Here is a 25979-nt window from a genome sequence, read left to right as displayed (position 1 = left end):
CTGCTTCACATTTTTATCTTTTCTCCCAAATTAACAAACAAAATGTAAATAAAACATAAACCACGTAATATCCCCATCTTGCGTTCATACAAGAAAATAAAACAAACACAAGAACCCCCCCACACATAAGAACACAAACAGACAAGGTTAGAAGGCAATACTAACAGAAATTAAAACATATGGTAAAACAATTAGAGCAATATATAAATAATAAATGAACGATAATGGTAGAGTTGTATTTGTAGGGAAAAGTCAGTTGGTGGGCAGTGTGGAGAGCGACTCAACATATGAGAGGAAAGAGTTAACACTACATTTTAATCTGTTCTTTGTAAACGCATTAATAGTTGCTTATTTTACAATGTTAATTGTTTTTTTAAACTTATCCCATGTATTTTATCCTATTTGTTTGTTATGGCTTTAAGTAAAAACCTAGCATTCTGTCATCGTTTTCTGAACATAAATCTGGATTCATATTTTAAAGATTATTGTATGGGGTTTTTTTATCCACTGACACAATTACGTCATTTACTAGAGGGTGACGAAGTTTCAAGGACGCACTCATTTATCCCAAAGATGTTTCTTAGGCAGCACACACGGGATGACTCTACATGAACATCTCCCCCTGGTGGTCGTAGACCTGAACTGCTTTCTTTGCGCGGTGCTGGTCTCAGTTTGAAATACACTTTCCCCCTGGATATACAGCTACTGTGTTCATTTGTGCTCTTTGCTGCATTAACAAGAAGAGTCGTCTCGATTGGTGTACGTTTTGTAGTGCTGCATCTGAGAAGTAATCACTTTTTTATTCATTAAAACCCCCAGCGGAGCCTGTGGTGCTAGCTGGCTAACTCCTCCTGAATCAGATCCATCAAACTCGGCTACGGTGGCTAGCGAGTTAGCCTGTTCTACGCAAGGTAGCAGGACGTTGGCTCAGTGCATCATCACAACTTTGTTTCTAACTGGATATCCGACCACCACTTACTTTTGAGTCTAGTGTATAACTGCAAAGTACAACTTCTAGACTTCTGCTTAAAAACTTTTCTGTTTCTTTTTTTTTTAGCGAGCCAACCGAGCTACACTACAGTGTGGGCGTCTAAGGGCACAAACCGCACAGGTATCAAAATAACTTATCTGGATATCGGCGTTAAACAGTGTCCTGTTTACCAGTTTCCTGTGACATTTTGTTGTTTAATACTTTATCAGCCAGCCGGGTTTGGTTCTTAATGTAAATCTGTATAAGGTTGTTTATTGTGTAGTAATGTGCGTTAATTATACAGCCTGAAGACCAGCCGGTGAAGCCAGCAACCAATAGACTATGGTAGCTGAGTAGCTAATGTGACAATATTACATTATTGGGTTTGTAGTGTCGGTGCAAAACTGCGGTTATATGAGCGGTCGACCAACCTCACTCGCGATTCATCATCTTGCAGTGAGCTGGCCGGGAGTGTGTGGGAGGTTTCTTTCCTTGAGAGACGTTTCAGTGTGTGTGGCATGTGAATTCATTGACACGGAGCCTAGTGGGGGTTAAAACTTGGTGTTCTGCATACGGATATTCACGCTGTAGTAGTGAAACTAGCACACTTGGCCGGCTGCATTATTCATAATTGCGTCAGATAAGTTAACAGTGTAGTTAACTGTTAGAGAAGGAACTGCAACCTTTACTGCCTGTAAAGACCCTTTGTAGTACGTTATGAATTTTATGGTAAACCGGACATTAGGAATTTTTGGCATTCTTTTGATTCTTTTTGTCCTCAGATGTAGCATAAAATCTAGCAGATGCACACAAAAAGCATAGTCTGCTAAAAGAGGAGCATCATATCTTCCCTGTGGGCATCATCATCTGCTGGACTGTTTCAGGTACAATGCTGTGAGAGTCTGTGCCAGGAGCATTGACTCAGCTGGTCTGGGGTCTGCTGGAGAGCTTGAGCAGGCGGTAGGATGGAACAGGCCCACAGCCTTCTGCTGAACGAGGATGCATGTAGCCAGCTGGGAGAGGATCAGAGGGCTGAGTTTGTGTTTGAATGGCTACGCTTCCTAAAGAAGCTGCTTCCCACCATAGATCGGGTGAGTTGATAATGATCTTACTGTGGGGTGGAGATGCCTAGTCTCTTTCAAATTAGGGCACATGTACACACAGGGAGAGAATGGCCTGACATGCTGTCTGCTTTGTTCCCTCTTCATGGTTCCAGCTGTCTCTCTGTGCCAACTGTCTGGTTCTGTTTGGCACCAGTACATTAGATCTGCTAACTTTTTTTGCTTGGTCATGTGGATTAAAATTGCTTTAGAATGAGTCTAATTCAGTTCAGTGTCATGTTATTCCAGTTCACTGGTTGATTTCCATAATGTGTCTTTTCTTTTCCTAAATTTTATTAGATGATTGACCATTCCTGATTTCGTGATTAGAAACTGTAATGCCACATTATGGTGGATTCCTGGATTATAATTTGTTCAATGAGGAGTGTGTGTGTGTGTGTGTGTGTGTGTGTGTGTGTGTGTGTGTGTGTGTGTTTTGGCATCTAAGGTGGATTTGAAGCAGAACCAGAAGCGGCTGGTGGAGCAGCTGACGGCCGTTATGATGGCCTCCCCCGGTGCGTCCACACGGTCGCTGCTGGCCCACTGCTTGGCTCATCTCTATTGGATGGGTGACTCCTTCACCTCCACCCTCACTGTTGATCGCTGCAATGACATCATCCGCAGCAAGGACGACTCGCCCAGCTTCCTTCCTACTCGACTGTGAGTGCAGTCCACCGTAATTCAGCCCTGTTCTTGCTTTTGCACACAGCCCCAGACATGCAGGCCTCACTGCAAATGGGTTTCTGTGACACTTTGACTGCCTTGCCAAGATTTGTTGTCCTCCATGTCCTTGCCTGGTCACTGTAGAAACACACATGAATGACTAAACGGAAGAGCAGGCAGGAGGATGTTGCATCCTTTTGCAGTGCGTTATGCAGCTCAGAATGCAGACTCCATCTTAATGAGGCCTATAAAATTTAATAGTATTAATGCATGAAGCTGTCTGTCCTCATAGGGCCGCCGTTGCCTGTCTGGGTGCCATGTACGAGCAGCTGGGCCGTCTTCTTATCAACTCCTTTAAAGAGACGATGGCAAATCTTCTAAAAGCCTTGAAGAGTGCAGAGGTAAGAATTTAACTGGGCCATTTCACACATTTGTTCTGTTCCATGTCAAAGTCTCTATCTTGAATTTGCAGCTTATAGCAAAAATGATGAAATGTTGTGCAATGGGAAACCTCTGTGTTTGCGTGTGTGTGTGTGTGTGTGTGTGTGTGTGTGTGTGTGTGTGTGTGTGTGTGTGTGTGTGTGTGTGTGTGTGTGTGGCCAGTCTCAGGGGCGCTATGAGATCATGCTGTGCATAGAGAAGCTTCTGAAGGGTCTGGGAGTGAGCGCAGCGCCCTGTCACAGAGACGTCTACAAAGCCGCACGTGCCTGCCTCACTGACCGTTCCACAGCTGTTCGCTGTGCTGCCGCAAAGGTATTCTAGCAGCCTGTGGGTGTTGCAGCACCCTGGTGTGAGTGTAGTGCCTGTGTTACTCTGGACACGCAGCATGTGAGGAGGGGGAGAGTGAGGATCGCTGTGTTTGTGTTGGCAGTGCCTGTTGGAGCTTCAGAGAGAGGCAGTGTTCCTCTGGTCTACAGAGCTGGAGAACGTGGCCTCACTCTGTTTCAGGGCATTTGAGGGCTCAAACTACGATGTCCGCATTGCTGTCTCTAAACTCTTAGGCACTTTGATGGCCTCTGCACTGGAGCCCAAACAAGCCATAGGTAGGATCATACATATATTCTAGTTATTGAATCTCTCTGTGCTTTCCAGGTAGCCTTGTTGCTTGGACAAAAACTATGAGAACGGAATCTGCTTTCTCTTTTGGGTAGTGGGGATGTGTTTCACAAGGCTTCTAGCAAATACAACCGAAGAATAAACATTTTAACAAGTCAAATAACAGCAGACTAGGTTTCCCTGGCCCGTTTACATTGTCAGCACTGCTAAATGCTCTTATCCCAAATGACATGCATGTATTTGTTAGTACGGTAAATGTGTGCTCCCATGAGCTCCACTTAACTCCGGCTCTATCGGGCGAGCTACATGATCCATCTTCCTGAATGCATAGCTGATCGGGAGTTCCCCTGTCGCTTCTTTATCCGTTTGCCACATGGCCTTGTCTCTCACGTCTTTTGTCCTCTGTGCCATTTCACCACCTCACGCTCCCGTCCTCGCCCCTCGGCCCGGCAGCAGCCCCCAGGGCGGGCTCCAGGCGGAGCTGCCTGGAGGAGGTGATGGAGCTGCTGGCTTCAGGCTTCCTGCGCGGTGGAGCGGGCTTCCTGCGGGCCGGCGGGGACATGCTGAAGGGCGCCAGCTCCGTGAGCAGAGACGTGCGCGTGGGCGTCACGCAGGTCTCTCCTCGTCCCTCATCCTCGCACACAGTGTTGGAGAAACTTTAAATATTTGGTTTATAGAAATGGAGAAGGAATTAACATGCGTCACGAAAGTGTGCCATGTTGGATCATCTCATTTGTCATTCTTGTAATTGGCTGCAAAGCCAGTAAAGATGGATGTGCCTGTTTTTTAACATTCCAGCCAATATAGCTGCTGTCCTCTGACACTTTCTCTGCTGGCTGCTCCGTGTGCTGATTTAACCTCAGTTACTGCACACTCATCTTCAAATGCCATGTCGTGTGTATGTTCCTCACCCTGCCTCAGGCATGTGTGGTGTGTATGTGCACTCTGCGTGGGCCGTGGTTGGAGGCGAACTTCTCCTCTCTCCTGCCCCTCCTCCTGGAGCTGGTGTCCCACCCAAGGGCCACCCAGAGCCCTGCTGATGCCATCTGTCACCGCCACTGTGTCTCCTTCATCCTGCGTGCATCTGTGGGGGGCCTTCTGGGAGAGAAAGCTCAGATTGCAGCCGCCAGAGAGATATGCCTGGTCATCAAAGAGCAAAAGAAGGCTATCGGTGAGTGGACACTATGCCCTTATTATTATTATTTTTTGCATACTTTGTTTTCTATTGTTGCTTTTAAAATGCTATTTAGATGATAAGTGAAGCATCGACTTGTGTGGCTATTGCGGGTGGACTTGGGCAAGGTGTTGGATTAAGAATTAGGCTTGGGGGTACGGTTTCATGTAAGAAACTAGATCTGAATGTAATTGGACTCTCTCTCTCTCTTCCCCCTCTTGGGGTGTGTGTGTGTGTGTGTGTGTGTGTGTGTGTCAGACGCAGCTCTGTGTGAGGGGAACGTGGAGATGCGCGTGAGCAGCATGGATGTGGCATCCAGTCAGCATGTGTTGGTGTGTTCCCTGATGGAGCTGGCCAGCATCCTCCAGGCCCTGTGCTCCACTGCTGCACCGCTTCTGCACGACAGCACCACAGGTCTGTCCCCCGGCCCGCACGCCTGCACCGTCTGTGCCCTTCACCGCCTTCTGTCAGGGCTGCCATTGTATTTTCTGCTGTAAAATCAATTTGTAGAGGATTTCAAAGAGGAGTACATGAGCGAGAATGATGTCAGTACGGTAGCAGCCACATACTCCCTTTGATTATAATATTAGAAAAAAGGCTTTGATGTTCTTATTTGTTTGCAAATATTTGAGATTTTGCATCACTGGTTGGATCTGGTGTATTTTCTGCTCATTCTTCTACTGATTATAAAATAAAATATTTTGAAACAGGGTTTCTTGTAAATATGATTGACATCCATGCCTGTATGGGAAATGCACGTGTAGAAGCTAAATAGTATGTCGTTCCTAAAAGACGCTAGCTCATAAGGCTGATAATATGAACAAAAACTTTATATTCTTGCATCTTATTGTGTAAAGCCACATTGTGTAAAGGCCAGTCTTGTGGTTATGAATAACAAATGATATATTGTACTGCTGTAAGATCCAAGTGTTCTGAGTGTTCCTGCATGTGTGAATTGCACAAAGCCAAATCAAGACGTGCTGATGTGACTGAAGGACTGGCAGCTATGGCACTTTTGGCTACTTACCATTCTTTGCTTTAAAGTGCCTGTCTGCCTATTAATGGAGGTGTTTAGTTTTACATCAGTCATGATGACTGATTGTGCACAGGAATGGAGCCTACACTACTGACTCACACCGTCAGCTATGCTCCCATTACCAGCTTCCTAAATAGAGAGGGAGTTTCAGATCATTTGTTAAGTCTTTAACAGAGTATTAATCTAAGCCCTCGGCTATACGGAGGTGAGCCAGAGGTTCCCGAACTTTTCCAATTTGTGATTCAGCAGATTGATGTCAGGAAAGTAAAGTAATCCATTCAGCTGGCTCCATTGAGGCCCTGGAAGGGGAATGTTTTTGACACTGGGATATTCTTTTTGTTACTGCCTTTGAGTTGTTCTTGGACATTATCACAAACAAAACTTGAGTAGTTTGGTATTTAGTTGTTACCTGTTTATTTAGTTAAAGATGAATAATGTCTTTCTATCTTCTTTCTTTCCTCCCACCCTCCCTCTCCCCCCTCTCTCTCTATTTATGTGTTTATTTTTAAGGAATTCTAGATACCGTGATCTCTGTGCTGCTTCATCCCAGCGCGTCAGCCCGACTGGCGGCTGCCTGGTGCTTGCGTTGCGTTGCTGTAGCGGTCCCCGCCCAGGCGGCCGTGTCGCTGGACCGCTGTTCAGAGCGACTCGCTGCGCTGAAGTCCTGCCCTGAGGCTGTAGCTGGGTACAGCGCAGCCATCGCCGCCCTCTTGGGGGCCGTGCAGCACTGTCCACTGGGAATACCTCACGACAAAAGCAAGGTATGAAAACTACAATGAAAGTCGTCCTTCGGTACCTCCACTCACGCACACCACATGGCACAGGTGGCACTCTGAAATCAGCTGCTAACTGCACATATGGCCTTTGGTATAGAGAACTCTGCACAGTATAAAATGGAGCATTATCACCTCTAAGTGACAGTGAAGTGTTTATTTCCTCTTTATCGCTTGAGTTTGTGTCAGTTTCATCAGGAGCAACTGTGTGATTGTAACAGGTGGTGGTGGGCCTGGCTGAAGATCTGCTACGATCTGCTGCCCAGAACAGTCGGATCTCCATCCAGCGCGCTCATGGAGGCTGGCTCCTGCTCAGTGCTCTGACTACCCTAGGTCAGCAGGCGCGCTCCACACAGCCATGCCCAACAAAGGCACTGTTTAGGGAGGACTCTCAACCAACCAACCAGGTTCATTCACAAAAGTATAGAATAGTCCCTAATAATTCTGTTGCTGGCTGAAATTGTCCCTCAGGACCAACTGTAATGGAGAACCACCTGGCCAGGATGCTGTTGCTGTGGAGATGTGCCTTCCCTCAGTCTGTGAAGGAGCTGGAGGGTGAGCTGAGACGTGGGGATGCTTTCACCTGGCAGGTGACCCTGGAGGGGCGCTCTGGAGCACTGTGTGGTGAGGACCTTCCAAACTCCGCCTCCTCACCCCTTCTAACTGCTTTCATTGCATATGTCTATATAATGTCTTTAACACAGGTATATGTAACAAGTGGAGATTTATTACGTATCCTTTCCCACTGCACTCTAATGAATTCTAAATTGCACCCAAAGATCCATTCAATTGACAATACACGGTCCAAACTAAGTTTCTAAATAAGTGTCTTTTGCTGCTGTGTCGATTAGATGTTACCGAATAATAACTTACAGCATTCAGTAACACCAGAGATTAGTACAAACAAACTCTTAATTCTTTGTTCTACTGATTTATACAGTGCCTTTCATGGTTAGTTCAGTTCGTTTGAACTTGGCGAGATGTTAACTGAGGGAGTTGAAAGCACGGTGCTGGAGTGGGTGGTGCGGTAGATTTGCTTAAGAGGCGAACCCAGACGAGTAGTCTGAGATGGCCTGGGGCCGGCCCTGTTATTAGCTCAGCACACTTGTCAGGATCCAAGCCAGATGTCATATCGGGAGGATAAGCATTTTTCATATGTAATTAAATGTATTTTTAACATTCATGAATTATTGTACAGAAAAAAACATGATTGATTGCCAAAATGTCTGTGTTTTACAGACCGTTCATATGATAACAGATAAACATCAATCTCACATTTTTAGCTGTCTTTTAAAAGCCCTTTGTGATGTGACACTTGCCGACACAGTATTACAGATGTTCCATCTCTGTCAGGGAAAAGTAGCGAGGATTAACCCCACCTCCTTTTTAAAATTCCCACTTGTGACTAATTTCTGCATGCCTGTGCTTGTATTCCTAAGCAATGAAAAACCTGGTGGTGTACTGCAGAGATCTACTGAGTGATGAGGTCATCAGCCGACTGCTTCCTATCCTGTCATGTTCTGTAGCACTGCTGACTCAGTAAGACCAACACCAAGAGCAGAGAACTTCTCAATTAAGTTTCAAAGGGCGGTTCTTTTGATTTTATATTACCTAACAAGCTAAATCATATATTTACATTTACTGTTTGTTTCTTTGTTGAAGATTGCCCTCTCTTGTCAAATCCTACGGTCACCAGATAAAACATTCTTTCACGGTTTTCCGACTAAGAGTGTACGAGATCCTTGCACTTTTACCACCCAATAGCTATGAAGGTAAGCTCTGTGTGAAAAGCAGACTGCGTTTCATGGCACGTGCTTCTGGCCGGTATAACATCACAACCATTACCCATAAAGAGATCATTTTGTTTTTTTCTGAAATTTGTCAGAAAGGTGTTGTTGCTTGTGTATCTAGAGGGTAACATGCAAATTGGAGTCACATTAATGTATGTAAGGTTCCCTGAGTCATAAAACATAACAATCAGTTTTAATAACAACTAGTAATATACAAGTAATACAAACCCTCTATTTAAAAAAATACAAGCATGTGTACATTTGGACTCAGTAGCCAGCCCTCATATAGCCCAGCATCTTCCCAGTGCTGTTTTGTTGGAATGAGGTCTGGAGCCCTGTGGAGGCCTTTGAAGTCAGTATAATTTACAGCCACATTAGTGGAAAACGCTTGATATGGGTGTTTTGTGAGATTATTCTACACACAGCATTTCCACACTCTGAGAAGTCTAGTTAGCAACGAAAGCTGTCTAGAGGGTAAAAGTCTTGGATATATGTGCAATATATGTATGTTTCCAAATGGTTCTTTTAATGTTATGCTTATCTGTGCTGTCAAACGTAGCTTCAAGTGTAATTTTTCTACATTTCCATAAACATGGTTTCACACATCAGGGCAATGCAATGACAGCAAGGTATTGCACCTTGCAGAATTATTTCTAAGCATATCAAAATAGGCTTTAGTTCAGTTTTGGGGTTATTTATTTTTTTTTTTTTAAACCATCCACGAAGCTGTTTGTGTAAGTTTATCTTCATCTCTTTCATCAACCATACGATCTCACTATTGCATCAGCACCCATAAATGAGGCTTATCCGTTGCCTGAAGTCCAGAATCAGTTGCGTCAGTATTCTCCTTGGTAGGTTCATATGTATGGTTGCATTACTCCAATTCTCCCTCCTTGCACCGTTATATTCCCGTTCTACTGGAGTAGCATAGCAGACATTGAGTTTGTGGGACTGTCAATCAGGTGTGTTTAGTGGAATTTTATGACAACACCTAGACCATTCACAGGTAACACTGATGAGCAGACATGGTTGTTATGTACGTATTAAATAAATTATTTATTACATTTAATTAAATGTATTACATTTAGTTATTTATTTATTAAACATTTCTGGGTATTTGCTGTATGCTCAACAATCCTGTTTAGTATTGTGTGTGTGTGTGTGTGTGTGTGTGTGTGTGTGTGTGTGTGTGTACAACAAAATGTTAAAAATGTATAATATGCTCCATCTAAACAGTCCAACAGAACACACTTGGCCTTACAACTGCAAAATTGAATGAAACAGAAAATATGTGCACCATTACACCCCTGTTGTTTGTACATACTGCTTTGGTCCCATTGGCACAGTGAGCCTTGGCACGCTGGTGAAACAGCTGCTGATGGACCTGACGGGCACTGAGAGCGCTGCGTGTGCTGAGCTGAACCTGCTGCCCCCACTGTGCCACAGCCAGGATCTGGCACTGCTGGGCCCTGCTCTGCACGACACAGACCAGCGCTACATAGAAGAGCAGGTCAGAGCTCAGCCGGGCCCTCCGCTGCCCCGACATCTCCATCATCAAGCGTACTTTAACCGTTGTGAATTTATCACCTATGGACTATGTGTGTTTGTCCTTAGTTACATGGAGACAGTGTAGGTGGAGGGAGCTTGGAATATGACCCTTTCACAATCTGTGAGAAGGGTCAGGTGGTACCAGCACCGCTTCCCCCACCCGCTGCGCTGATCGCCGCCGCCGTCCGGCTGTTTGCGGTCGTTTTCCCCCACCTGGCTGTCCAGCAAAGGTACTGTGCTCCATTCAACAGGTACTCCATTTGAGCAGTGGGTTGCTTGATTTCCCTGGTCATCCCCTAACCCAGTGTGGGGCGTATGGGTATTGCAGGTGGGGCGCAAGCAATTGGAAGAAATGAACCTTTTAAAGCCTGTTGTTTTAATGCCTGTTCGGTTTTCATAAGCCCCGGATGTTTAAAATGTCCGCGGAACAGTGTGAACCAGGGCTAGATTCGGCCCTTTAATGCATTTGTATGCCCTTTGGCTTTGTGAATGTATATCTGCTGTCAAGAGCTCAGATCCAGAATCAGTCCTGGAATATGTGTTACAGCAGCGTGTGTCCATGTGCTGTCAGGTCTCAGGCCCTGGAGCAGTTCTGTGAGTGTGTGAGGCAGCTGAAGGGTGCTCGGCAGCAAGCGGTTCACATCAGTGTGTCTGCAGCGTTTTGCTGCACTCTAAAGGTAAACACTCCATTAAACACACAACTACAGCTACACAAAGCTGCAGGCTCATCAGAATTGCATCAGAATTACACTTTGTTTTTTTTATATATCTGTAAGGTCGTGGCTCACCAAGCACATTTTTTGTACAATTTATTTGGGCAACAGTAAAACATTCGAACGTGTATAGTGATGGTATCTTCCACACCAAAAGGATTTTTCTAATGGCAAATATACAGTTTTAGCCACCTGAAAAATAGCATTGTGTATCTGATTGAATCCTTCTCCTGGGAGTACTTTATTTATGTTAGACATGTATTTGGCTAAATCACATTGGACAAAAAGTTACTCTTGGAAAAATGTCAGCTCACCTAGCAGGCCTACCTAGAAGAGTCATTTTGACTGACTGGACTAAGCTGATACACGAAGGCTCTCTGTGCATCAGTGTAATTAGTCATCTAGCTATGTATCTTGTTAATGTTGGACACAAAGTGGTTAGCTGTAAAGACCAAAATAACTCCTGTTGGCTCAGAAGAGTAATCATTGTTCTCCCATTAATCATGCTGTTATATCAGCAGGTCTCCAGGGAGACTCTCTCCAGACAGACTTGCCTTTTCTCTACAGTGCTCACAAGCAGCAAAGTTTCTGCACGGGGAAGAAAAATCGTTTATGGCAAAGGGTTTGACTGCATATCAGCTTTTGTAGTGTCCAACTTTACCAGATGGTCACAGGTCTTTGCTTCCTATGTTAGACAGATGGTTGTTTAAATATCTACCATCTGAGTCTGCAGAAAGTGAGTGTCTCAATCTGCCAGTATTTTTATTTATTTTAAATGGATCTAATGATGAGCTTTGCAAAGTATGCCTTGCAGCAATTTATGAATGTTTGAAGATTTTGGTGATTAATAATTTCCCTTTTTAGTGCATATCTGGGTCATAATTTTCTGAAGAGTCTACATTTTTTTACATTTGGGCTAACAAATTTATATACTTTATTTATTAAACCTGTTGATTTCTTTGCCAAATAAGAATTTTATTCTACATGCAGTATTTACTGCACCCAGCTTTCACCATGTGTAAAACGTCCCAATACATTTTGGTAGTAATAGTTAAGAAACTCGGCATTGCTGAATTGTTTGCACTGCCTAAAATCACTTGGACCAAATGATGGCACTTGTGTTTCGTTCTGTGGTGCACATTCAGCAGCCATATAGGTACTGTTCATAAGAACATAATACTGTTCATAACAATTCATCATTTCCTGGTACTTGCGTATAATGACAATAAAGACTCTTAGTCTATTGGATTTGGAGATTCTGCCTGTTTGGTGCAGTATAGTGTATGAGATTGTTTTTTGGTTTTTTTTTTCTTTCTTTCTTTTTTGTTAGGTGTTCGTAATCATACATTGTGCCTGCTAGGTTATTCTTTGTAGATGGGCATTTGTTGTGCATTGTGTCCTGTCTTGGTTTTTATTCTGATATATTCCATTACTTTATTTTTCTTTATCTACATAATCATTAGGCGGAATATTTTATTCTGACCATTAATGTTTTAACCAGAAATGTTCATGGGCCATATTCACTCATCTGTACATATCACCAGTAGATAACCTTTTTAGAAATGACGGTGCACATTTAGAGGTCATTGTATAGGTGCAGGCTAAAGACATAATGTACAGGCAGGGCAGTGTTTTCCCATGACACATAGGGCTATCTTCAAACACTACAGAAAAACACGTAACGTCACATCTCGTTTTCATGTCATTGTGGCTCCAAATGTTTAATGTGTAGATCCAAGTTCTGTTTTCAGGGGATCGATTAAGTGCAGCTTCTACCCGTTTTAGTTAGATGAATGACCACAGATTGTCCCTTTGACTTTAAGCGTTTGTTACAGTGCAGATAATGGGCTTTTTCTTCTAAACTGATACTGGTCATGGTGCCTTCCCCTTTCAGTAAACCCCTGGTAAGCCCACGTAGTTAATCAAAATCTGTTTAGAACGGCTATGATATGTATTTCTGCAGATTTCTTGTTACTGCAGGTTACTTATTTACCTGCTATGACAGGTTATGTAGTTTTAGAAGGAAACATTATTTCTACATGTAATTTAAAGCCCTACTCCAGTGATACTCCAGGTTCATGCTAGGATAAGAAAGTTCATGGTAGGATTTGACACATCCCAATGCCATTAAAATATGTTAATGGAAAAATTGCCTAATTTGAAAAATTCCTAAATTTGTGTGTCTGTGTGTCTCAAGTGTATGGCATTAGGCTGTGAAGCACTGGGTCCAGAAGAGGTGCACAAGCCAGGCCTTGCCCTCCTGATGGGGGCGCTGGAGAGCCCCAACCCTCTTCTGCGTTGTGCAGCTGCTGAGGGTTTAGCGCGACTAGCACAGGCCATTAACGATCCCAGTTTCACTGTTTCCCTCTCCCTGATGAGCTTCGACAAGTGAGTGTCTGCTGCTGTAAACCTGTTACCATTTATCTTATTGATAAGGACTAGATTTTCAGGTAGTATTTCTCATTGTGAGCAGAGTGAAATACTGTGTGGTTTAGGTGTTTCTATATTCAAAATAAGTCATAAAGCAGTAGGCTGCAAGTGAAGTCTGACCTCATTAGCTCTGGCTGTCTCTAAAGGCCTTGTGCTTGGCAACCTCTTATCAAAATCACAGCAGAAGGCTATGAATACAAAATAAGCCCAGGTCCAGACCATAATAAATCCACTGTTCCATTTAGGGAGTTTCCTTGCCTTCTACATCTGTACCTGAATCAGTCACAGACTGTGGATTAGTTTTCTTCCTCAGTAAGCTGTGGGTAAGAGTGCCTCCTGTCTGCTCCTCCTGTCTGCTCTGCAGGCTGAAAGCAGCCAGAGACGTGGTCATGCGCACAGGACATGCCCTGGCCTTAGGAGCACTGTACCGCTACCTGGGGGGGATCAGCTCCCCCCAGCACCTCAGTTCCTGCGTAGGGGTCCTCTTTACGCTCTCGCAGGACAGTACCTCGCCTGAGGTCCAGGTGGGGTACCTCATCATACGAGTCATTGGGTTTGGGGTTATAGGGTCTCTGACCCTACAGATTCAATAGAAAATGTTTTAAAGTGGGGCTTTTACATATAATTATATAAGGAATAGAAATATAAGAAATAAGAAATACATTGGATTTGATCTTTTGAACCAGAAATGTGTGTTTATCTGCATTTACTGTTGCCACATATGTATATACAGTGTGGGATTGTTTTTGTTTGTTTTTTGCATTAACTACATGTGCTGTCTCTAATGTCTGAATGTGTGTGCGTGTTACAGACATGGGCTCTCCATTCACTGTCCATGGTGGTGGACCTGGCGGGGCCTCTGTACCACAGCCATGTGGAGGCCAGCCTGTCTCTGGTCCTGCGGCTGCTCCTCACCACACCGCATACACACGCCGAGGTGCAGCGGAGCCTGGGCCGCTGCCTCAACGCCCTCATCACGTCGCTGGGCCCAGACCTGCAAGGTTCACCTATACCCCCCCCCCCCCCCCCCCCCCCACAATGCAGTAGGGTTTTACTTAGAGCTCTGATGCCCTTCCGCATAATCCCATACACTCTGTGTTACTGTACTGTGTGAGCGAGGGCTAGTCAGGAGCCCTAAGGGGACCTAACTGTGTGTGTCCTGCACAGGCGAGGGAGCCGGCGTGTGTGCGCTGCGAACCTCGTGCCTGCTGGGCTGTGCTGTGATGCAGGACAGCCCAGACTGCCTGGTGCAGGCCCTGGCCATCGGCTGCCTGCAGCAGCTGCACATGTTCTCAGCTCGCCACGTCAACCTGGCCGGCCTGGTGCCCAGCCTCTGTGTGAGTGCCCATGGTCCCCGCAGTCTCTCCCTCTCTCCTCTCTCCTCTCCCTCACACACTTGTTTATGCACACATACACATAGTCAGATAAATTAACAACAGATGCAATCTAACACACATACTTGCACATCCACAGTCACATTGTGTACAGTTTTTTTGTGTGTGTGTAAATTGTACAGTTAAAAGACGTTGAGGGGAAGTAGAGTGTTTGCGCCACCAGATTGCTCATGAGATAAAGTTTGTAGCTGTAGTAATTGGGGTGGTGTCCTCAGATTCAGGAAGTAAGGGTGTTTAAGGTTCTCTAAACAGCTCTGCTTTGGCCTTCCTTATCGTGACGGTGCTGTTCTCTACTCTCTCGTACAGGGGATGTTGTTGGAATATTCTGTGTTGGTAGGTCATCATCCCATCCCCACGGCCAGGCTACAGTTTGCTCTTTTCTCTCCTTCCCCACTGTGTCATTTATCACTCTGTAGCCTGTAATGTTTTGTTCACAGTTTCTAAGTTCAGACTAACCCCTTCTGGTTTTCAGCATGAGCGCTCATTTCCATAGCCTCTAACTGCAGGGCTAGTGCCAGGGATTGTTGCAGGGGTTTACACACACACTCACACACACACACACACACATGCAAGCAGTAGATGGAGTGTTCTGAATGTTATGCCTCTAAAGCCATACGGTCTTAATGGCAATAATGGGGGGGGCTTTTTCCTAAATAAAGCCATAGGATGCCTCCTTAAAGTTATGCCTCATGTGACATTAAGTCCCTTTGGCAAAATGCAGTGTTGTGAGAATGACACTTGAATTCTTACTGGTCAGTTAATTCATCCGAGTGAGATATCAAGCTTTGGCAATAGCCCTGTTCCGTGGTCCTGTTTCTCTACACATCCCCCTTCTGCCTGTCTCGTGGTGCATCGGCGATGGCCTGAGTGAAACATTAACTGCATCTTGACTCCCACAGAGTGCAGCCCTGCCTGCCCACTCACACTCCTGGTGCTCGTCTCTTCCTGGTTTTCTCTCGTGCATTTTCTGTTTGTTCATTGGTTTGTTTGTTCATCACTCACCTCAGCACTCTGCCTGTCCCTGGGTTTTGAGAAGAAGCGATATGCTCCAAGCATCCTCGTGCTTTGTGTGCATGTGCAGGTAAACCTTTGTAGCTCGTTCCTCTCTCTGCGACGGGCCGTGGTGGCGTGCTTGAGGCAGCTGGCTCAGCGGGAGGCTGTGGAGGTGTCGGAGCACGCCGTGACCCTGGTCAAGGAGCTCCCTCGCAGAGACTACTCCCAGCTCGGTGGGTCAGCACTGTCGCACATCTGTGAACAAGCACACACTCGTGTTGTAAAGAGCAGAAGGGCAGGAACATCGGAGCAGTAATTCTCCTTAGTCAGCCTTGGTGTGCTTTATAATTGGGCACTTCTTGTTCTTCTTCCAAGTTCCAAAAGTACGTTCTGATGCAAAATCAGTGGTTCTCTTGATATGTAAAGCTTGCCTAAACTTCACTCCAAGCAGTCAACAAGTTTATGCTTCTTTTGCAGTATAGCCTGTGCAGTTTTTCACTGCCCATGGCCTGTAGTTACAAGTTCATACAAAACATGGTCTCCCCACTATGGCAGCTGCTGCAAAGCAGGCTTATCTGGTGCCTGTTTCAGCATTGGTGGGTTGGCACCCTCATCAATGGGCTCATACACGTACAGACGTATTACTCCAATTCTCCCTCTTGTGGCATTCAGCCCTGCATATGAGACGGAGTCGGTGTGTGTGCTCATTGGAAAATTAGGACCACATCCAAACTTGTCAGCTAACTATGATAAGCCAGTCATATTGGCTTTGGAGTAGTGTTTTTTATTGTTTGTTTGCTTTGATTTATTTGGAAAATGTGCTGAATGGAAAAAAATAACTGTTGCAGATGTGACCATTAAAGAGGTGGGCCTGGAGGGGGCTCTGTTCAGCCTGCTGGACCGGGAGTCGGACCTGCGGCTCCGGCTGGACATCCAGGAGACGCTGGGGCACATGATGAGCTCTGCTGCGGCCTGCGCGCTGGCCCACTGGATAAAGCTCTGCAAGGATGTGCTGTCTGCCTCCTCAGGTGGGGCCCGTCTCCCCTGCCTCAAAGCAAGACGGGAATCTTCACTTGGAAATGTTTGTTGAAACGCTAAGGACAATTGACGGGCAATAGGTGGCACTTAGAACAACATGGTGGAAATGAGGTCATGCCCTTGGTCTCCATTAACTTAGTCATTAGTGGTTAACCACACTGAACACAGATGATTAGCCTGTGGTTTATTTTCCAGGGCTGTATAAAGGAAAAGTCTACAATGAAACATTACCTGATGAGATTAAATATTAAAGCAATTTATTTTAAGACGTGTTTCTTAAAATAAATGTTATGTTAAATGTTACAGATTAGGTTTGGCTGTCTGCTTCTAAAACCAGCAGAGAAGTACTTGCAGTCATACTGGTAGTATTGAACTCTTGAGAAGCAGAAAGTTGAATAATTTTATGTTTAACTAGTCTTGGCTACCTAACTAGATACGAATAGCTAACTCTACGGACCTCCTCTCTCCCAGTGCTAATAGTGGTGTTAAGTCATTTTTGCAGTTTCATTCTATGGGGAAAATGCTGGAACCGTAATTTTTTTATTTTATTTTATTTTTTCTTTCCCCTCCGATCATTAGGTCACACACATCAATATGGCACAGCTTTGATGGTGTTGTATTATAGTAATACCTCTCAGCTACACAAATATGGAACTGTTCACTTTGATGGCACAATCAGAGTGTAGTTGATTGTCTCTGTGGGTATTGTAAAAAATTAACTGAGGTAATTTATCAATAAACTGATAAATGACAGCGAAATGATGAATTTTAGAAGTTTACCCAAAATGAATTCTGAATGCATTTAAATATTACAGATTATAATAATGATTGAATAAATTGTTATGGCTGGATATTTCCTTTAATTTGTGTTCTTCACCCTGGCTTTGCACATCCGAATGTGGAAAGAAACAGTCACCATCCACCAGTGTTTGAACAGTGGATGTCTCATCTGTGTCCCCCCCCCCCCAGACTCTGCAGGGGCAACCCTGGTGGAGACCAACCAGGAGGAGGACGTCGACCGCTGCGACGACTCCTCTGCCTTCCGCGCCAAGCACGAACCCAGCGGGCCCTTTCACAGCCTGCGCTGGTCCACGCGCGTCTTCGCTGTCGAGTGTGTGTGCCGTCTGGCGGTGCAGTGTGAGAGTGGAGACCCAGCTCACTTCGACATGGCACTGGCGCAAGAGCAGCGGCTTCACGGGTCTGCAGGTCAGGGGTCACTAGAGGTCATCATTTTCTCAGCTCGTTGTGTCATATCCTTTCTCTGATATGATGTTGATTCATGCAAAAAAAAAAAAAAAGTATTTTTGTGTTGCTGATTTCGCCTTGGAAGTCCAGCAGTGTCACTGTATGTCGATATGTCTTTCACTGTGGCACTCTGCTTCCTCTGTGCCTGTGGCTCTCTAGACTTCCTGGTCCTTCACTTGGGTGAGCTGGTACGCATGGCCTTCATGGCAGCTACAGACCACAGCGAGCAGCTACGCCTGGCTGGCTTGGAGATGCTGCTTGTCATTATCCGCAAATTTGCCAGCGTTCCAGAACCCGAGTTCCCCGGTCACGTCATTCTGGAGCAGTACCAGGCCAACGTGAGCACAGTCATTCCTCTTGCTACTGAGTCATTGCTTAGAGCAGTTTTGGCAATTAGCAAGCCACATGCCACAGATTAAAAAGGAAATTGTGCATGTATAAACATTTGCTTTTTGGGTACCAGTAGATTCATTTATTTTTCCACCAGTGATTTGTAAATTCCTTTGGGAAATCAGTTAGCCAGCTTACTCCATTTTTAATACATAAATACAGATATACTTTGACCTTAGTCATTTTCTTATCACATTTACACTGATAGCATTTGTCTTCTCATATGTTTATGAATGTCTCTGTGTCCTACATGGGAATTGAACCCATGACCTTGAACCCATTGCATTGGAGTTGCTAGTGCCGTGCTCTCCCTTCTCTGTCCAATTCATTTGTCACTCATGTTTTTGTTAACATGCTGTAAGGTTTCAGTCATATCGATAATGTGGTATTGAACGAATGAATTGTTTTGTGTGAAGGTTGGAGCTGCTCTACGACCTGCCTTTAGTGCAGATGCTCCCCCCGATGTTACCGCCAAAGCCTGTCAGGTTCGCCCCTTTAATACAGTTCTTTGACATTTTTTTCCCCTCTGTGGACTATATTAAATTCTCTGTTTTTCCTAGACTAATTGCCACACTAATTGCCTCATGTAATGTCAAGCTTACTGTTCAGAAAGCTTGTCAGTAAAGCTAATACGCAGCTGCATTTCATAAGATTGTGAAGCTTTCCTCCGAAAAGGAGCAGCGTAAGCATGTAGACCTGGGGCCTCAGACTTAACAAACCTGACACTGGTTCTGGTCTCAGCTCCCTGTGGGGACTCGAGTGCTCTCAGGGTGGGCCTGCCCAGCTTTTTCCCTACCGAACCTCAGTTGTTTACTGCAGCTTTCAAAAGAGCTCTTTCACGGCTTTGCCTGGCGAGAGCTGAATCTGCTTTGGGTTTTTTCCGTGCCGTTTCTGTGCAGGTTTGCAGTGCGTGGATCGCCAGCGGAGTGGTGTGTGATTTCCGGGACCTGAGGCGGGTGCACCAGCTCCTGGCGTCCTCGCTGCTCAAGGTCCAGGCTGGACGAGACGTCTCGACCTCGCTTTACAACGAGAGCACATTCACCATGGAGACGCTGGCTGTGCTCAAAGCTTGGGCAGAGGTCAGAGAGGCGGGCTCTACGATTTGCTGTAGTTTTTCAAGTCTTATTGTATACAGTGTCCACCAAGCAATCCAGTTATTATCCCATAAAATTATCCAGTACTTTTTACCTATGTATCTTGGCACACCACAACACCAAACCTTTCCTTTCCTGCGTTTGTTCCAGGTGTACATCGTGGCAGTGCAGGGCACCGTGCGGCAGGAGAGCCCTGCAGGGTGGCAGGAGGAGGAACCGGGAGGCGCAGGGGAGCCGGCTGGGGTCGGGCTGCTGCACCTGGTCCAGGGGGATCTCCCCACACTGAGCCGGCTGTGGCTGGCCGCCCTGCAGGACCATGCTCTGCTCACCCTGCCCCCGCACTACGCCAGCCAGCTCCCCACCTCAGGTGCCGTGGAACATGGGCCAACACATGAGGGGAAACCAGAAAATATCCCTCTGTTACTCGCTGCTTTGGTCATTGGATCAGATTGTGTTACTTTTTAAAAAATTTTTATGTCTTTAGGCTGCGGTTTCAGTGTTAATTTTGTTGTGACGTCTATGGTGTTTGTTCTCAGGTGGCTCGTTCTACACGGCCGAGACGACGGTGCCGGTCCGGCAGCATTACTGCGGTGCCTGGGCTCCCATCCTTCATGCCACGGCCCTCTGGCTCAAAAGCACAGAGTTCGTCATGGTGGAGGAAGGTCCGGCTAACCTGTCCAGACCCGTCACCCCCACCTCCATGGGCCATTCCACAGCTCTGGCCAGGATCAAGTCCCCGGAGGACATCAGCACAGAGAGGCTGCACCTGATCCTGGGTGAAGAGATGGTCCAGTTCATGTTCTTGACCTCTGACCTCATTTTTGTCATTTTAAATACATTTAAGGAGTACTTAGTTAAGTTTAATGCAAAGTTATTGACTTTGGCAACATTCTCGGCCAGGTCGGTAGAGTGCCTTTAGTGTGAGAAGAATCGGCTTTAGAGTATTTGGTGGTGTGGACACTCATACCTGCATGCAAGAAAAAAAGCTGTTACATTTTCATGTTCTCATGATTTCATGTTTCATGAAATTTAAATTTCTTCATGTTCTCTGGGGTCACATTTGCAGGCATCACTGTGGAGTTCCTGTGCTCCCCCCACTCTCAGAATCAAATGGAGAACATCACCTCATGTCTTCATGCCCTGCAGGCCTTACTCGACGTGCCTTGGCCCCGGTCCAAAGTGGGCAATGACCAGGTTTCTCACCATTTAAGAACTTTCTTCATTGTCTTCATACCCATTTTAGCCTCTATAACAATCCACGAGCTGATGCTTGTGTGTGTGTGTGTGTCTGTGTCTGTGTGTGTGTCTGTAGGCGCTGAGTGTAGAGATCCTTAGTGTGTTGCATAGGCTAATTGTGACACGTGAGGCCCCTGCCGTCCAGCAGGCCGTGCTGGAGCTTGTGCGGCAGGTGGTGTATGCTGCTCAGGAGCACGTCAGGGAGAAACGCCACAGTGCAGAAGGTGAGGCCCTTACACACTCAGGGGCCCTGACAAATATTACTACTAATAATTAATACCAGCAAGGGCCCTGAAAAATATTAATACTAATAATTAATACCAATAATTAATTCTAATAAGGGCCCTGAGAAATAAATATTCATATGTTGCTCAGTTTTGTAATATGAATGTTCTACACAGGCTGAAGTTTTAAGCCATATTGTCAGTGTCCCCAGTTTCATGAGAACTACCTTGACCAAAATGTAAATGTTAGTTCTCCAGCTGCACTCAGCTCTCTTTGTGTCATCAAGTATCCTCCTCATATTCAATTATGCATATTGCACTCGTGCCCTCAGTGGACGATGGCGCAGCCGAAAAGGAGACGGTGCCGGAGTTCGGTGAGGGCCACGACACTGGTGGCCTGGTGCCAGGCAAGTCCCTTGTGTTCGCAGCGCTGGAGCTGTGTCTCTGCACGTTGGTCCGGAAGCTTCCACAGCTCAGTCCGCAGCTGGCAGGAAGCCCTACTGGACAGAAGGGCCTGGTATGCACCTTCAGTGACATTGACTGCAGGCTGGTTACCTCAGCTTTGGGCATCCTCTCAGAGCTTCCTTCCATCTGCTCACCTGAAGGTAAGAGAGGGCGAGAGAGGTAAATGAGCGCTACTTATCAGTTTAAAGCAGCATTCACCCATGTTATTTATTCAGATGTGGCCTCAACATGGTTTATAAATGATAAAATTATGACACTTGAAAAATTCAGTATGAGTTTGATCTAAATTAGCAAATTTTTTTCAGCTGAATCAATCCTCTATTTAAGTGCTGACATCACCCATGAAACATGAGCATTTAGGAAGCCAGAATTTCCAGGTAGTTCATCTATAAATTCTAGGAGGTCATCCTTCTAAAAATATTAACGCTTGAAATGTGACACACCTTTTCTCCACAGTCCAGTTCCCACTACTTACCGTTCACCAGTCTAGTCCTAGTGCTTGTTCCAGTCCTTTAGTATGAGTGCTGGGTGGAGTTTTGTTGTTCTTTCTGTAGGCAGCGTGTCAGTGTTGCCCACGGTGCTGTACCTGCTACTGGGGGTGATCCGGGAGCTGGTGCAGGGGAGCGCGGGTGCAAACACGGGGGCTCTGGTGTCCAGCGCTCTGCAGGCGCTACGCACCGTCCTCTCCTCCCCCATGAGCAGAGCGGAGAAGAGCCGGGCCGCCTGGGCTGACCTGCTCCGCTCCGCACTGGCCACGCTGCTGCAGTGCTGGGATTCAGGTAACACACCCACCTGTCCCACTCTCATTCAGAGATGCAGTGGGTGAATGGACTTGCTCTCCTTTTTTCAATAAGCACCTTTCACACATTTTCTCATAAATAAGGCAGTAACTACAAATAACATCCATTAGTCATTCAAATCGATTTGACAAATTATAACAATGCAGTACATTTACTTCTCTCTGGACATATTTGCTAGTCATGTTTAGGTGAATGTTTGTTTTATGAATATATGTGATGCTCAAAATGGCATTTCTGTGAACTTGTTAATGATCTAAGACCATTCAGACCGTTTGAGGCTTTTTTTGGCTTTTATAGATCATGGTGTAGATGAAGTCATCTTGCTGACAGCACTCACCGTCTTCCTGCTGTGTGCCAGTCCTGAGGTCACCACTGTGGAACCGTTGCAGTCACGCTGCATTGGCAAATTCCACGCCTGCCTGGAGTCCAAGGACCCCACGGTGAGCCAGGCAGTGGGAATCCAGAGAAAAGTTCATTGGGTGGTGCTTAATGGTGCTGGGATATTTAGAATCTCAGGAATCTCGGGAAAATACCTGAGTTAGAGTCCAGATGGTGCCACAGCTCTTTGTAGACAGATGACACCATTTGGACAGATGACACAGCTGATGTGTCACGGAGAAAGCGTGATGCTTCCGTTGCTGTAAACAAGATGAAAGTCAGACCACAGGTGTAAATTGGTTATGACTGATGTGGGCAAAAGAAATATTTAATAAAATGTGCAGCCTAAATTAACACTGACTTATTCAACCAGCATATTATATAAAGTTTACAAGACAAAGAACAGTGAGGTGATGAGTTAGGAGGTTTTCATAATCAGAAAGTATGGCGACTGTTACACAGTCTGGTTTTCCTCTGCCACCGTTAGTGTGATGAGAAACCTGCCAGCATGTCCTAAAATTGTGAGTCACTTCCTGATGTGTTGTGCATGCTGTGCCTTGTCCAGGTGCTGAGTCGGAGTTACCAGCTGCTGGCGTCCGTGTTCCAGGGCCCAGCTGCGGTGGCTGGACCCTTCATCCGGGCCCTGGGCTCTGGGCTGGTGGCGCTGCTGCAGCAGGTGGAGAAGAGTCGGCCCCAGAGCGCCACCGAGCTCCAGGCAGCGCTGGATGGAGTCCGGGCCATGGAGGCGCTTGTGGTTGCTGCAGAGGAAACCCACCGTCAGTTCACATCATGCATGGTTTAGTTCAGCCAACATACTTTTAACAGAATGTTGACTGTAGGCAGCTGAGTTGACTTTAAAATGGTACACTGTTATCATCAAATACTTTTTATAGTACACAATACTCTAAATTAAATTGAAGTTTACATCAGTTTTATGTAATTCTGAGTCTGATGACTTGAAATCTGGCTTTGAATCAAACTGTTCTGGTAATGAAAACAGTTCAAACTTGTATGCCCATCCCAGAAGATAAAAATGGTTGAGAACCCCTGCAGTATTTCCTATAACAAGCTGTTGGCTGAAAAACAGTCCATTCACTCTTACGTGGTGAGCATTAGTCAGACGTATTCAGATTTGAGATTGTTTCACTCATAATTTGTGGTTCACTTGCAACATCTTTTCTGGATTTTTAGTGATTTGCGTTTCTTAGTTAAGCCTATGTTACACTCGATCATGCTAGGATAGAAGTTTTATCTTTTAAGCCACGTTTACATTGATCACATTGCTTTCTACACATTGCCTTCTGTTCATGTGTTCTTTTCTAAGTCTCTTTGGAGAGATGTACCTACCAAATGTAAGTGATGAGCCAGTGAACGGCATCTGCTAGGCCCTGTATTCATCTGCTGACCCTCTCAGCCAAGCACACTGAAGGGTGGCTCAATTAGCCCACACCTAACTGATCAGCAATTATGAACGAGAGTAAATGAAGAAAATATAAACTCCAGTCCAGCCAGTATCCACCTAGTTAGAGATCTCTTGCAATACAGAGGTCTGCTGCTGTTTGTTGGCAGTGTTCCAGCTCTTCATGCATGATCAGGACCAGATGACAAATGTTTTGTCCTCTGTCCTCCCTTTGTACACTGGCCATACCCAAAACATGTTGGGGTGTTGGACCTCTCTCAACCCAGCAGTGACCTAAGTCCATGTTTTTTTAAAAAGCTGACACCGTTGTATCAGTTTTTGTATCAGATGTCTTGTATCCTGTATATTATATTCATATATATGTACATTATATTCTTCATATATCTTATTGAATATTGTTGTTGTTATTGTGCAGGTGCCCCACTAGTGGCTGTGCTGCTGCACATCCTGATCTCCTTCCTGTTGGATGAAAACACTTTGTCCTCAGCACCTGCAGCCTCCCGCTCTCTGCACGAATATGCCCTGCAAAATCTGATGCGCCTTGGGCCCCAGTATTCTTCCGTCTTCAGAGCGCTCATGACCTCTGCCCCGCACCTAAAGGCCCGGCTGGAGGCAGCGATCAAAGGCAACCAGGAGAGCATCAGCACCAAGGCTACGCAACCTCAGGTCTCCAGCAAAAATGCCCCCAGCATCCAACTGAAGACTAACTTCCTGTGAATCCTGGGCAGTGTTATGACTCTTAAAGGTTTTACACCTTAAAGAATTTTAATTAATCATGGTTTTTAAGGTTAGTCAGGTGTTAGTTTTCATTTAAAATTTTTTATTAACCTCTGTGAGGAACTTGAAATAAATCTTATGAAAATTTGTTGGCAAGGATGTTCAGCATATGAATGGGGAGATCAAAAACAACCAGATGGAAGTATATGAAGGAGTCTGAAAGTGTAAGACATTTTGTTTCATCTTTTTAGTGGCTTTCTTAATCATCATTTTAATAACAAAATATATTAACTCACATATACAATAAATGAATGTCTCATACCTGGTAGAATCTCCATTCTTGTTTGAACAAAGAACATCCTAAGATTGCATTGTACGTTTTGTTATTTTTCTGCCCTAACACTCCAGACTTGTTTAATGATGAGTTGCATTAGTTGTTTTGGAGCAGGGACAAAACATGGTACACATTTGTTGTTCTACATAAAGGTAAACTAAGGAAGTCTGCCTACCTAGCTGTCTCACCTTTTACAGCACTACCGAATAGACTGTCTCAGTGGGAACTGGTGTGCATGGGTTATCATGTATGCAATTTTTTTTTTAAGTGACTCTAGACCAAGGTACAGTGCAATTGTAATTTTGAGGATTGAAGGATAGACTGTAAAGCTAATTAGCCCTTACTGTGAATGCACAGGAAAACAAGCCTGTTGTGTGCATGTCGTATGCTCTATAAATCTGTGTTTAGTGGTCACTGCACTGATCTCTATGATGCAATTGCTGTGTATGTTGTCAGATATGGGGATGAGTTGTTCCTTCACTGCTTTAATGATGCATCATGCATTTTCCACTGGTGATTGATGGCTATCAATGTGTAAGATGTTAGGTGCAGCATGAAAGGTAATAATTTTTAAGAGTGATTCAAATTCAAATGACAAACCATTCATTTTATTTGACATTAGTCACATATGTGAGTGTTAATTGTAAACATCAGGTATTCTAGTTGTTGGGCTATTTTGCTGCAATGAATGTTCTTTAAATTAATACTGAATTTGTAACTACCATATATTTTGGTATGTAGATTCAAACATAGTTTTACAAACCGTTACTTGCTAATTACATGTTAGAAGAATAAAGCTTAATTTTTTGTTAAGAATTAATCGGATGCTTGTTTGAATCTTTTGTGTTTGTTGAAAACATGAAAAAGCTTTTATGAGGAGTAAATGTTCTTACATTTGGTACTCTTCAAAATGCTTTTTACCCTACATATTCACGTTGGTATATATATTCACGCTGTACATATTAAACCTCATCTTGAAAAGGATGAAATATTTGAGA

At 44.9% G+C, this 25979-nt stretch overlaps 1 protein-coding gene across 7 annotated transcripts; it reads left to right on the top strand.

Annotated features, from left to right (window-relative positions):
* Positions 1 to 599: 599 nt before the first annotated feature.
* Positions 600 to 25792, top strand: heatr5a (HEAT repeat containing 5a). 7 transcript variants are annotated; one of them, XM_076979030.1, is made up of 38 exons: positions 601 to 787; positions 1058 to 1111; positions 1855 to 2061; positions 2519 to 2730; positions 3026 to 3134; positions 3337 to 3486; positions 3605 to 3776; positions 4243 to 4403; positions 4711 to 4960; positions 5222 to 5377; positions 6510 to 6760; positions 6994 to 7105; positions 7244 to 7396; positions 8212 to 8311; positions 8435 to 8544; positions 9909 to 10072; positions 10177 to 10340; positions 10682 to 10787; positions 13021 to 13211; positions 13618 to 13777; positions 14065 to 14254; positions 14421 to 14590; positions 14954 to 14980; positions 15729 to 15873; positions 16489 to 16668; positions 17648 to 17884; positions 18083 to 18261; positions 18730 to 18798; positions 19213 to 19392; positions 19558 to 19774; positions 19944 to 20183; positions 20474 to 20601; positions 20720 to 20867; positions 21200 to 21472; positions 21887 to 22111; positions 22430 to 22572; positions 23076 to 23286; positions 24346 to 25792. In XM_076979030.1, exons 3-38 carry the CDS (start codon positions 1936 to 1938, stop codon positions 24645 to 24647), a joined length of 6111 nt encoding a protein of 2036 aa, XP_076835145.1. In that variant the 5' UTR covers positions 601 to 787; positions 1058 to 1111; positions 1855 to 1935; the 3' UTR covers positions 24648 to 25792. The 7 variants fall into 7 exon arrangements, with proteins under 7 accessions (XP_076835149.1, XP_076835145.1, XP_076835147.1 ...); XM_076979032.1 differs by having other exon boundaries at positions 601 to 911; positions 4246 to 4403; XM_076979029.1 differs by having other exon boundaries at positions 601 to 911.
* The last annotated feature ends 187 nt before the right edge of the window (positions 25793 to 25979 follow it).

This window comes from Brachyhypopomus gauderio, chromosome 17 (genome assembly GCF_052324685.1).
Source record: "Brachyhypopomus gauderio isolate BG-103 chromosome 17, BGAUD_0.2, whole genome shotgun sequence".
NCBI lineage: Eukaryota > Metazoa > Chordata > Actinopteri > Gymnotiformes > Hypopomidae > Brachyhypopomus > Brachyhypopomus gauderio.
This window is presented reverse-complemented; position numbering and strand designations above follow the sequence as displayed.